This window comes from Microtus ochrogaster, linkage group LG7_11, assembly GCF_000317375.1.
Source record: "Microtus ochrogaster isolate Prairie Vole_2 linkage group LG7_11, MicOch1.0, whole genome shotgun sequence".
In the NCBI taxonomy this organism is placed as follows: Eukaryota; Metazoa; Chordata; class Mammalia; order Rodentia; family Cricetidae; genus Microtus; species Microtus ochrogaster.
In genome coordinates this window covers 15035641-15049086 of record NC_022032.1, presented here as the reverse complement: position 1 = coordinate 15049086, position 13446 = coordinate 15035641, and the positions used below count along the sequence as shown (strand labels likewise).

Here is a 13446-nt window from a genome sequence, read left to right as displayed (position 1 = left end):
AATTGGGGAGGAAAAATGTTTATTTAGCTTACACTTTCACATTACTATTCATCACTGGAGAAATTCAGGACAGAACTAAAGTTAGGAACCTTGAGGCAAGAACTGATGCAGAGGCCATGGAGGAATACTGCTTACTGGTTTGTTCCTCATGGCTTGCTCAGCCTATTTTCTTATAGCACCCAGGACCACCAGCCCACTGAAGCCAGCACCCACACTGGGCTGGGACCTCTCCCATCAATCATTAATTAAGAAAATGTACTACAGGTTTGAGTAGAGCCCAGTCTTATGGATGCATTTTCTCAACTGGGGCACCCTCCTCTCTGATAACTATAGCTTGTGTCAAGCTGACATAAAATTAGCAAGTACAGATACCAAACACAAAAGAAACTAAATCACGAGCTGTAAACTATTAAATGAGAAACTGATAAATCACTATTCTACTCTGGAAATTTGGGGATTAAACCACTGTGAGAACACCTACTCAGATCACCCAGTGACTCCTTTTCCTTGTATTCCTGTTCTTGTCTGCCCTAGTGAGCTAGACAGTAATTCATTTCTAAAGAACCAAATGTGACAAAATTGAAGGGATTTAATATGACCACAGAAGCAGATTAAGTGCACACTGACAACACTGCTGAAAAACAACACTGAAAACAAGTAAGTGGTCATCGCTTGGAAGATTTAATACTGTTATGATGTCAATGCTAACCCTAAAGATCTACAAAATCAATGCAATTTCATATATTTCAAGAGTCGTTCATTGGGGAAAAAAAAAGTATCCTAACATTCATATGATACCTCACAAGACTGAACAGCCAAGAGATCTCCCTATTATAAACACTGACACATACGTCCCCATAAGCCAGAACAAGACAGGGTCCCACTTCCAGTGACCTGGCCTAGTGCGAACACCCCATTGCCAAAACAACCTCTAGATTTCCAACAAGACCACCCTCCCCTACCCCCAGTGACCTGCTATCAATCCACATTCTACCTCCAACCTGCTGGATCCCCCACATCCTTTTCCAGGGTCTAGCCTGGTGAGTCTGTATGAACTCCCCCAAACACACACACACACATACTCGCCAACCTGCTAAGTCTAGCCTAGGACCACATCCAGTGCCCAGAGATAGTCTGTCCAGCTCTATCTATGCCCAAGTCAATCTCTAGACTTTCAGCAAGACTGACCATTCCTACCCTCAAACCAATAGAGCCCTTCACAGACTTTGAAAGAACAATAATCAACTTCATATGAAAAAAACAAAAAACCTAGGACAGCCAAAACAATCCTGCACAATAAAGAAACTTCTGGAGGCATCACAATCTCTGACTTCAAACTCTACTATAGAACTATAGTACTAAAAACAGCCTGGTATTGGCATAAAAACAAACAGGAAGACCAATAGAATCAAATCAAAGACCTGGATATTAATCTACACACCTATGAACACCTCATTTTTGACAAAGAAGCTAAAATTATACAATAGAAAAAAGAAAGCATCTTCAACAAACGGTGCTGGCATAACTGGATGTCAACATGCAAAAGAATGAAAATAGATTCATATCTATTCTCATGCACAAAACTCAAGTCCAAATGAATTAAAGGCCTCAATATAAATCCAACCACACTGAACCTGACAGACGAGAAAGTGGGAAGCAGCCTTCAATGCATGGGCACAAAAGACCACTTCCTATGTATAACCCCAGTAGCACAGACACTGAGAGCAACAATAAATAAATGGGACCTCCTAAAACTGAGAAGCTTCTGTAGAGCAAAGGATACAGTCAATAAGACTACTGAATGGGAAAAGATCTTCACCAACTCCACATCAGACAAAGAACTGATCTCCAAAAGTTACAAAGAACTCAAGAAATCAGACATCAAAATTCTAAATAACCCAATTAAAAACTGGGCTACAGAACTAAACAGAGAATTCTCAACAGAAGACTCTCAAATGGTGGAAAGGCACCTAATGTTTAACATCGTTAGCCATCAGGAAAATGCAAATCAAAACAACTCTGAGATACTACCTTACACCAGTCAGAATTGCTAAGACCAAAAACACCAATGACAGCTTATGCTGGAGAGGATGTGGAGTAAGGGGAACACTCATCCATTGCTGGTGGGAATGCAAACTTGTATAACTACTTTGGAAATTAGTATGGCAGTTTCTCAGAAAACTGGGAATCAACCTACCTCAGGATCCAGCAATACCACTCTTGGGCATATACCCAAAAATGCTCAATCATACTAAAAAGACATTTGTTCAACTATGTTCATATCAGAATTATTTTTAATAGCCAGAACCTGGAAACAACCTAGTTTCTGTGTAATTATTTCGGGTAAAGCTAGCCGGGTGGCGCGAAGCGGCCCGCCGTTCCTATTACAACAGATGCCCCTCAACTGAAGAATGGATAAAAAAAATGTGCCACATTTACATATTAGAGTAATACTCAGCGATTTAAAAAAAAATGACATCTTGAAATTTGCATTCAAATGGTTGGGCCTAGAAAATACCATCCTGAGTGAAGTAACCCAGACCCAAAAAGATGAATTGGTATGTACTCACTCTAAGTGGATACTATCCACTCATAAGTGGATACTATCTATAAACTAAGGACATTGAGCCTATAGTTCATGATCCTAGTAACAAGGTAAATAACAAGGTAAGCCCTAAGAAAAACATACATAGATCCACCTGGAAAGTTGAAATAGACAAGATAGCCTGACAAAATTGGGAGCATGGGGGTGAGAGGGTAGAAGGGGAAGAGGAGGGGAGAAAAGGAAGGGGGAGGAGAACGGAGAACTTGAGGGATGGGGTAGTTGAGATGGAGGAAGAACAGAGATGAGAGCAAAGAAAGATATCTTGATTGAGGGAGACATTATGGTGTTAGCAAGAAACCTGGCACTAGAGCCGGGCGGTGGTGGCGCACGCCTTTAATCCCAGCACTCGGGAGGCAGAGGCAGGTGGATCTCTGTGAGTTTGAGACCAGCCTGGTCTACAAGAGCTAGTTCCAGGACAGGCTCCAAAACCACAGAGAAACCCTGTCTCGAAAAACCAAAAAAAAAAAAAAAAAAAAAAAAGAAACCTGGCACTAGAGAAATTCCCAGGAATCCACAAGGATGACCCCAGTTAAGACCCTAAGCAATAAAGGAGAGGGTGCCTGAACTGGTCTAGGGCTATAGTCAGACTAATGAATATCACCCTAGAACCTTCATCTAGCAATTGATAGAAATTGATGCGAGAGACCCACATAGGAGCACTGGACTGAGCTCCGGAGGTCCAGTTGAAGAGTGGAAGGAATGAAAATATGAGCAAAGAAGTTAAGACCATGATGGGTACACCCACTTAAACAGCGCACCAACTCCAGATGGACAGGAAAGGACCAAGCACACTCCAAACTAGTCCCTCTGAATGTGGTTGACAGATTGCATGGCTAGGGAAGACTGAGGGGCCACTGGCAGAGGCACCAGGATTTATCCCTACTGCTTGTACTGGCTTTTTGGGAACCTATTCTCTTTGGATGGATTCCTTGCTCAGCCTAGACATAGTAGGAAGGGCCTTTGACCTTCCCCAAAGCAATGTGCCTTACCCTCTCTGTGGAGTAGATGGGGGTTGGGGATTAAATAGAGGAATTGGGAGGAGGGAAGGGAGTGGGAACTTGGATTGGTATGTATAATGAGAAAAATAGTTTCTTCTCTTTTTAAAAAAAAAATAAAAAGAAAAAAAATTATACAATATATTGTTTACTTAAAAATTATTGAGAGTAGCTGGGCTGTGGAGATAGATACATAACTTTAATCTCAGCATTCGAGAAGGAAAAGCAGGTGAATCTCTGAATTCGAGACCAGCCTGGACTATAGAGCAAGCTCCATGACAGTCAAGGATATACAGAGAAACCTTGTCTCAGGGGTGGAAAAAAATCACTTGGAAAAAATCTTACATAAATATCAGGTAAGAAAAAGTGTTAAAGCTGAACTGTGTTGATGATGGGGTGCACAAAAATCTCACTAAGTATAGCAGAACTCTTTATAGGACATTTGGTTTTCCTTGGCTGGGTTTCCTATTTTCTCGTTTTTCATTATACCCACTGGCAATATTTGTGTTATCCATATTATACATGCGTTCTTTAAAAAACAAAACCAAAAAACTTCACTTCTGATTTTATCATTAATACATAAACATTTTAAATTTATGTATTTAAATGTTAACATTTTCTGCTCTATGCTTTTGCTTCCTACTACAATTGGAGAACTAGACTGTTCACATAAAAATCTTTGTTAAAAATGTCTAGGAATTAACTGGTTAATTTAGTAAAATTAACTTTTTACTGAAACTAAATGCATAGTATCTTTTTATACTCTGCATAGTATGATATTTATGAAGTCTAGTATAAAAGATCAAGACTATTTTTGATTGGAAACTAAACCAATAAACAATTACATAAGTGTTGAACCCTAAAGTTTTTCCAGTTATTACTCACATACACAAGTACATTTTCAAACTGCAACCTGCTCCATACACTATTTTTCATCTTCCTATAAACTACTGCATCATTGGCTCAGGTGGGTAATAAACGGTTTCTGATGAAGTGAAAGCAAGGGCAGTGAACAAGGAACTGCATGCAGACTAGCAGCTCCCATGAGGACCAGAAAGAACCAGTCAGTCATACCTCACTGAGTTCATGTTGTCTTTGCATCTTCTTTTCAAAGGTAGATTTCATTTGTATAAGTAATTCATACTAAAAGAAAACATAAAATTCTGTTTAACTTGATTTTTAAACTGTAAAAACAATATGTTAAAAGTGACCACCAGTAACTCACCTTATCTAAAACGGTCTGCCTTTTGGTTTCCAAGCTATGCTCCAAAAGGAGATTTTTTCCTGTAAGATAAATAAATCTCTGGATTATTTCCCAGCACAGATCACATTTTTCTCAGGACTTGTGAATTTAAGCAAAGGGAAACATACTGGCTAATTCCTCGATACTTTTTACCAGGTCTTCCTTGTCAGTAATAATTTGCGTTAGTTGTGGCAATGTCAGGAACTGTTCTAGTAACACATCCTCCTGTTCATTCATGTCTGTGAGCTGAGACACACTACAGACACAAGAGAAAAAGCAACCTGTTAGTATCAATCATCTAGTTTTTCTCCACGATGATAAATGTTCAATTTTTCAACATGACCTGTGTGATGGCTAGTTTTATGTGACACAAGCTAGAGTTATCTAAGAGGAGAAAACTTCAATTGGGAAAATGCCTTTGTAAGCTTACTCTGTATGTAAACCTGTAGGACATTTTTTAAATTAGTGATTGACGTGGAATGGCCCAGCCCATTGCAGCACTATAAAAAAAGCAACTGAAGAAGTCATATAGAGTAAGCCTGATGTGTATCCACAGTTATCCACATAGTTGGATAGAAGAATATGAGGAACAAGAGAGTGAGAATCATGGGGAGGATTAAAAATAAGGAGGATGGTCACACTATTTTATTTCTCTTCCATAGTGTTGATGTTTCACAAATTTTTATAGTAGGTCAACTTTTAAAAAGGAGAAAAGATAGTATTTATAAAATAGATGTCTTATTTCTTGACAGTTGAGCATTATATAGCATATTGAAGCCATAAATTATGTGTAATGTATCTTTTCTGTTGTGGGACTTGCATTCTTCAAAAATTATTTCTGATGTTTACCCATGAATTAAAATACTGAATCAAATAATGTCAAACTTTGTTTTTAAAATTACAGTTTTGCACACAGGCTTTAATCTGTACACTCCTGGTAGAATATATTCTGTAGACATAAAATTACAAAGACTTCTTAATTGCACTCAATGGTCTTAATAATAACCTCATGGATAATATAAATCCTTAGTGTGGTACATGGGATACTCCACTAAACGGAGGGAGCAGAAAATACTTTATTTGTGGCACATCTTTCATTATATGAAAAATAGTACATTAAGCTTGAATCCTGCCATCTTATCTGCTATAAATTTGAATAAAAATATGAATCTAAAACTAGTTTGCCAATATATTATGTTAACTTTAATCTACTCATCTATATACATTAACATTACTCTACTAAAGAAATAATGAAAGATCTATTTTGCAATTATCAGAATCTAATATATTCACAAATAATTATCAAAGACTGCGAGCTACATGAGGAAAGAGAACTTCTGTTGCCCTGGTAATCATTCCATCATTCTTGGCATCTAGAGCAATCCCTAGATATAGACGAGTCACATTATAATTTATCATACAAAAGGTGATTTACATCATTTACCCACTAAGACAACCACAGTGAAGGAACAGTAAAAAAAGTTTAAATCATTTAACTTAATTTGAATATGAAACTATAAATAAAATAGACAAAACTATCTTTACTCTTCAAGTTTTTTACCTTAGTTCTGAAAGTTCTGGAAATGCATCAGGGATATCCGGCATCTTATAACCAAAACCATTTTGGTTAATCTAAAGAAGAGTTTTGAAGAATATTAAACCTCAGCTATACTTTTGATTGGTCCCATTTATCTGATATAAACTTTAAAGTACTGCGTCTATTAGTGCTTTCACTATCACAACTTCATCTTTGCACTTCACATGTACATATATTTCCTTTGCATCAGTCTGTTTCTCAATGGACTTTTACTTGTTTTATTTCATTTATTCAAACAGAGTATTACTGTGTAGCTCAGCCTGACCTTGAACTCACTAACTAGTTCAGGCTGAACTGGAACTCTGCCTCCTGGGAAATGAGTTCCATACATGTGCCTCCATTCTCAATGTACTGTTATACATATGAGTATACCTTTCCTGATAAAGACTGGATATGGGCCTTAGAAGAGCCTGTATTAGCCTGTGTGGAAGTGTATGATTATAAAATAAATCTCTTGAGAGCACCTATAACAGGTATAAAAAATCACCTGTGGATTTCATAGATGTAAATGACTATACTTCTTTTAAGAAAAAACATCAAGTATAAATTAGTAAATTGCTAGTACTCTGAGTAGTTACATATTTAAGTTAAATAATAGGGTAGATGAAGAACATAGTACCAATTTGAATGTTTATGATGTCTATGTATTAGAATATCCCCAATTTTTCCTTAAAGTATTTTAAATATTAATTACAGTTTGTTGCCAGGTATGGTGGCACATGTCTTTAAAATACTAGCACTCAGGAGGCAGAGATAGGAAGATCTCATTGAGTTCAAGGCTAGTCTGGCCTACACAGTAAGGTCCAGGAAAGCAAGAGCTACCTACTAAGACCCTGTCTCAAAAAACAAAATAACCGATAGTATGTTCATAATCATTATTAACACAATAATGAAAAATTCTGGAAAAACAAAATCTGTTCAGGTCTATTTTTTTTAATAATTCTAAACTGTAAAAATCAGTAATGTTGACTATAATGTATATGCATACACATATTTATATATTTGTGTTTTCTGTGTGTATATGTGAGTACAGGCATAGGTGTGTGTTGAGGTGAGGCCGGAGATCAACACACTGGGTTTCTTTCTCAGTTGGGCAGCGGGAGGATGACAACAGGGTTTTCTCACTAGACCAGGAACTCATTATTTGGCTGCTCTGGATGACTAACAAACCCCAGGAAATCTTGTGTCTAATTCCCCAGTAGTGGTATTACAGGAATGGATTACCACGCCTGGATTTTTTACGGTAGGTTCTGAGGATTTGAACTCAGTTCCTTGTGATTGCACAGGCCTTTAATGCCTGACCATTATGCCAGCCTCCAAATCTACAGATATACTGCATGCACATATTTGTCTCTTTTTTCTTTCATATCTTACATGACAACAGATACCAGTTTCACTTATGAACATACAATTTTAAAGCCAATAAAATGCTGTAAACCTTCAGCATGCTCCAACAGACCCTCTTTGATTTGATACTTGCTTCTCCTATATAATCACATTGTGTGCCTTGTTCACACATAACAGCTAGAGAGATCTGTTATAGGCAACTTTACTAACATGCTCCCTGGCATATAGTGCAAGGCCTCTGCCAATGTTTCCAATCACCAAGTGCTTTATGGACCCTCTCGTTTCCTCAAAATTTTATAACTATCTTTAGAAATCTGGCCTCAAACACAAACTGACCCATCCATTATCTGCCTCATTTTCACAGATCATCTACTACGTGCATAGTCTGAAGCACTGGGAGTAAAGTAAAAAGCTGGAATGATATTATTTCCCTACTATTTCTACTTGGTTTCTGGGGGCAATGACCTCAGTTGTCTCCCATAACCTTACACTATAGAAGCTCTATATTTGCAATTTTTTATTGGTTACCTTTTTGAGTTTTTTTAACTTGGGATGAAAAAAAGTATGATTTAATCTTTTATTTCATGCTTATCTCAGTAAATGGACATAACACATGCTAGCTGACTGAACACCTATTTCACAGGCACAAAATACAGACTCCTGAAGATACCAACCGGTGCTAAAGATTCTGTCGTGGGAACAGGTAATGGCAGACTTGAAAGGATGCCAAATGAAGGAGCCACTGGCTTGGCTCCGGTATAACTTGTGGTTGAAGAAGAAACAGTGTCAGCTACAGACAAAGATGCGATATTCCTATTAGCTTCTTGTGGAGGATATGGAGGAAGAAATGGAAAACCTTGAGAAGGGTAAGGAGGCATTCCACCTGGATTACTATACAGGCTGAAGAAAGAAAGAGAAGATCATTAGGTAGAATAAAATTATCACTAAATTGCCCTAAATAACAAGGGTCATGCATTTCCACATAAGGAAATTTGCTTGGGCAAGTAATTTTATTTATTTTTTAATATTTATTTATTATGTATACAATATTCTGTGTGTATGCCTGCAGTCCAGAAGAAGGCACCAGACCCCATTACAGATAGTTGTGAGCCACCATGTGGTTGCTGGCAACTGAACTCAGGACCTTTGGAAGAACAGGCAATGCTCTTAACTTCTGAGCCATCTCTCCAGCCCCGGGACAAGTAGTTTTATAATTAAATTAAATTATATAAATTATAAACTATAAGCACCTCAAAAATAAAGTATGGTTCCTATGAAAAGGAGGAAGAATGCTCTAGAAAGCAAACAATCCAGTTGCTCTCTGTAAAAGTCACATACATCATTATTGAGTTTTGATATTCCAATGATATAATTTAGTTTTGTTTCTTTATTGAGAGCATTTTATGCAGAATATTTATACAAGTGGGTGTTGCTAAATGGCTTTTGATTTTGAGCAAAATCTACCTTAAAGTTAGAGTTTTGCTAGAGATCTTGAAAGAAAAATTAAATATATACATGAGCTACTAAAATATTAGAAACATTACAAACAGATTCATATGTAAGCACAAATGTATATTTTAAAGAGTAGCAAGTCATTTTTTACTTGGAACTTAATTAGAAAGTAATTCAGTTAATATTTATTTTAGCAAGATGTTTTAAAATAAACATCTTTCCTCCCATAAATGTGAGAAGAGACTGGCCAGCTTCAATGGCCCACACCTGTAATCCCAGCACTAGGGAGGTAGAAGCAAGCAAATTTCTATGAATTCAAGACCATCCTGTCTGCAAAGAGTTCTAGACTACAGGGCTACATAGGGAGATCTTATCTCAAAACAAACAATTAATTGAGAAGAAGTCAAATTATAAAAGAGTCAGGAGTACTTCAGGCATAAATGAACACTGAAAAATGCAAACATCTGAGCTATAGTAAGTCAATCAATCAGTGATTCTCCCAGGAAAGAAAAGAGATTGATGGGTATATTCTGGAGATGATACTAAATACTAACTACTAAAACTTTATACTTTATATTGGTATATTTTTGTAGGACTACTATAATTTCATTTAATGATAGAAATTAACCTGAGTTGGACATTTTATTAGAAGAAAACATCCTTTACAAATTTTGAAGTATTCCCTAATGAAAAATTTGCAAGAATAGAAAGAAAATAATCAGAAAACAGAAAACAAAGAGATAGTACTTCTTTCACAAGAAAAAAATGAATTACAGAACCTTAATTATTAATTAAAAATTAAAGCATAGCATTGGTGAATGGCTAGAAATTTTTTTTGGGGGGGGGGTTTGAGACAGGGTTTCTCTGTGGCTTTGGAGCCTGTCCTGGAACTAGCTCTATAGACCAGGCTGGTCTCGAACTCACAGAGGCTAGAAATATTTTGAAATAAATAGAAAATGCCGAAAAAGTTATTAAGGCTTGAAGTAGAAACAAAGGTGAAAAACAGTGTGGTCATGTTTGACAAAAAAAAAAAAAAAAAAAAGTCAAGAGCTCACATCTATAATAAGATAGAAACTAATAGAAACTAATAGATCAAGAATTATATACAGTTTTAAAAATCTTGAACTAAAAGAAATCTTTGGAATGTTTCAACCTTGAAGTGGGAAAAGTATGAAAGGATTTCTATAATTCTAAATTCAAAAGTTATAAAAAGAAAATAATGACAAATTTTACACTAACAAAAACAAAACAAGCTGGGCGGTGATGGTGCACACCTCTAATCCGAGCACTTGGGTGGCAGAGGCAGGCAGATTTCTTTGAGTTCTGAAAAAGACCAGCCTGATCTACAGAGTGAGCTCCAGGCCAGCTAGGGCTGTTACACATAGAAATCCTGTCTAGAAAAACCAAAACCAAAGCAAACCAAAACAAAACAACAAGCCCAATATAATACAAAAAAGGTCAGTGTTTGAATATATCCCAGCAAGCCCAACTTCTGGGCTTGCTATCCCCAGCACCACCAACAAGCTAACTAACATAAATCAAAGTGAAAGTCAAATCAGTTGAAAGTCATATCACACATTGAAGGGCAATTTCTCTAATACATAACAAATTTCTAACAACTTTACGGCAAGTGGATGACATAAAATTAAGCATCTTAAAAACAGGAAATGATGCTCAATTTAGCTGTTGAATAACAACTAAATTTTAAAAACTTTTTTTATGCTTACAAAATGGGCAATGATCTATTTTGACAATATGCCATACCTGAAATGGAGATGGATAAATGAGCAGTGTGTGTGTGTGTGTGTGTGTGTGTGTCTTCCCGTAAAGTTGCTGAGAGACAATGCTTTTAACACTTTTAGAAGGTGTTTTCCTTACTGGACAGTTGCTAAAGCACTGCCTGCCCACTTCTGAAATCCATTGTTAACACCTCTCAAAGGGGCTTGAACTTTGCTTTTCTTAAGACTTAAGGAAAAAAGAATGGGACACAGGATTTTAAACCACAGGAAGTCTTGTCTCTGGTACATTTGGCAGGTCTTTAATTCATCTCTGTCCTGTCACATGAATTACAGTCATCAAAGCCAGGAAGTACCTTCAACACTGTACAGAAACTTTCATACAGATCATCTAATTCTCTGGGTGTAGTTTCTCTTGCAAGAAACAATGGTTAACTTCCCAAACATATGAAGCTCTCTTCGGATGATCACAGTCAAAAGCCCACCAGGCACCAGCCAACTGTCTCTTTGTGCTTTCAGTCTTTCACTTGTTCATGAGAGCACTTCTCGTTTTCACCCCTGCTTGGCTCAAACTCTCCTTCATATTTTAGATTTTCTTTTCTGGGGGCAGGGGGAGTAAGAATTTCATTTCCAGGTGCTCCCCCCAAAAGTTCTACTGGCTACAGATTGTAAAACTTATGGATTAAAATAACTAGGCTGGTGTTAAAGGCTTATAACCCCCTACGTATCCAGAGGTTGAAACAGGAAGAACTGTGAGTTGAAGACTAGCCTGAGTAACAGTGTGTCACTGTCTCAAAATTTAAAAACAGGTAAAAGCTAGGAATTCAACCCTAGCCTGGCTAGCTTGGTTCATAGTTTGAGCCTTGGTGCCATACTCTCACAAAAAATACTGCATGAGTTATGACAAAAAATAACCATTAGAAAAAGTTAAGACAGTTTCAGAGATTCAAGATTTATATTGGAAGATAAATTTTGATACTTAAAAATTGATAAAGTTTTAATATGCCCTCACATTAGATAATGAGTACATTTCAAATTCAAATTTTAGGTTGTATAATCTGTATTCTATGTATTCTAGACTTTCCAAGAGCATTAGATTCCAATCTTATTTACTATATCTGATGGATAGCATGACGACTTATGCTGACACTCTTAGCACCCATTTAAGAGCTGGGCATAGAGACACACATCTGCAACCCCAGTACGAAGGAGGGGTAGGTGATAGAGACAAGAAGATCCCTGGAAGCCACTAGCCAGCCTGCCTAGCCAATTGATGAGCTCAAGGTTCAGTGAGAAACTTTGTAGCAAAAAAATAAGATGAGCAGTCAAGGAAAAGATCTGAATAGGAAGACATAAGATATCAACCTCTGGCCCCCACATATATATCCTCAAGTACTTGCATGTACACATGCATACAAACTAAAAAATATATATCTGGTGCCATTTTAATTTCTGATCTTTTACAACTTCTAAATTAAATCTATGTCACTCTGAACCTTCATAAAAATGCATCTTATTACTGGTCTTTTATAATGTGATAATTATTTTATGGGCCTCTGCATTTTCATTTTAGTAAGTTAATGTTTCAATTTCATCTCACACTTTTCTCCTTCTTTCCTGTGACCCTTCTCTCACCTTTCCAATTGAATCTAGAGCCTCACATATCCATGACAAAACTATATTTGGCTGAATCACTAGATCATGGTATGCACCCAATAGAAAGGATGATCCAAAAGCAAAATCAATAACCAAATTTTATTCCATGGTCAGTCCACAAAGCAAAACCACAGCTCTATCAAAGCAGTGAGCCCAGTTGGATTTCAGAATCCCTGTTTTCCCTCATTATGGGTAGAGTAGTCTGCAGTGGTCTACCATTGCATGCTAGATATACATGAGGTAACAACCTTGTCATTTTAGTCTACCCTTCTTCCGTTTAAAAGATGTTCTTAAGGAACACAGCTGAAAACCCTCCTCTATACCTCTATATGAGTGTGAGCCTCTTATAAAATAAACTGTGGAAGTTCTTGTGTGAGACAGCGTGAATATATTTTTGCATATAGGATACAGGTGAATTTTTGTGATCAGAGATGTGTCAGACTATATACTTTTAAAATAGCTACAAATCTGCAAGATTTCCAGAGCACACCTCCCATAAACATATGGTTTCTTGAATTCTGCCACACTAGAGAGAGATGGAGTCTATTTCTTCTTTTTTTTTCAGCCTGAATGTACTTAAAATGCAACAGAAATGATGATGCGCAATACTCATAGCTATATCTGTGAATATAGATAGTATAAGGCAATACACCTTCTACTCGGCTGGTCCAACCTTTCTCCATGTGGCATGCTGTGAGGAAACTCAGACTGCCTTAAATGGTAATAGCTCATAGCCTCCACTACAGTCTTGGTAGCTGGCGAACAAAAACTGCCAGACAAGAGAATTAAATGAGTTTTCATATTATTCAATTGCA

The 13446-nt window shown here is 36.9% G+C and overlaps 1 protein-coding gene across 2 annotated transcripts in view; it reads right to left on the bottom strand.

Moving 5' to 3' along the window:
- The window catches only part of Vps37a (VPS37A, ESCRT-I subunit), a 38399-nt gene that overhangs the window by 7738 nt on the left and 17215 nt on the right, over positions 1 to 13446 (bottom strand). For both annotated transcript variants that reach the window (XM_013352014.2, XM_005362545.2), the window contains exons 5-9: positions 8462 to 8687; positions 6405 to 6475; positions 4972 to 5099; positions 4826 to 4884; positions 4675 to 4743 (exon numbers count right to left, since the gene is read on the bottom strand). In XM_013352014.2, coding sequence (XP_013207468.1) covers positions 4675 to 4743; positions 4826 to 4884; positions 4972 to 5099; positions 6405 to 6475; positions 8462 to 8687 — 553 coding nt within the window. The remainder of the gene's footprint in view (positions 1 to 4674; positions 4744 to 4825; positions 4885 to 4971; positions 5100 to 6404; positions 6476 to 8461; positions 8688 to 13446) is intronic.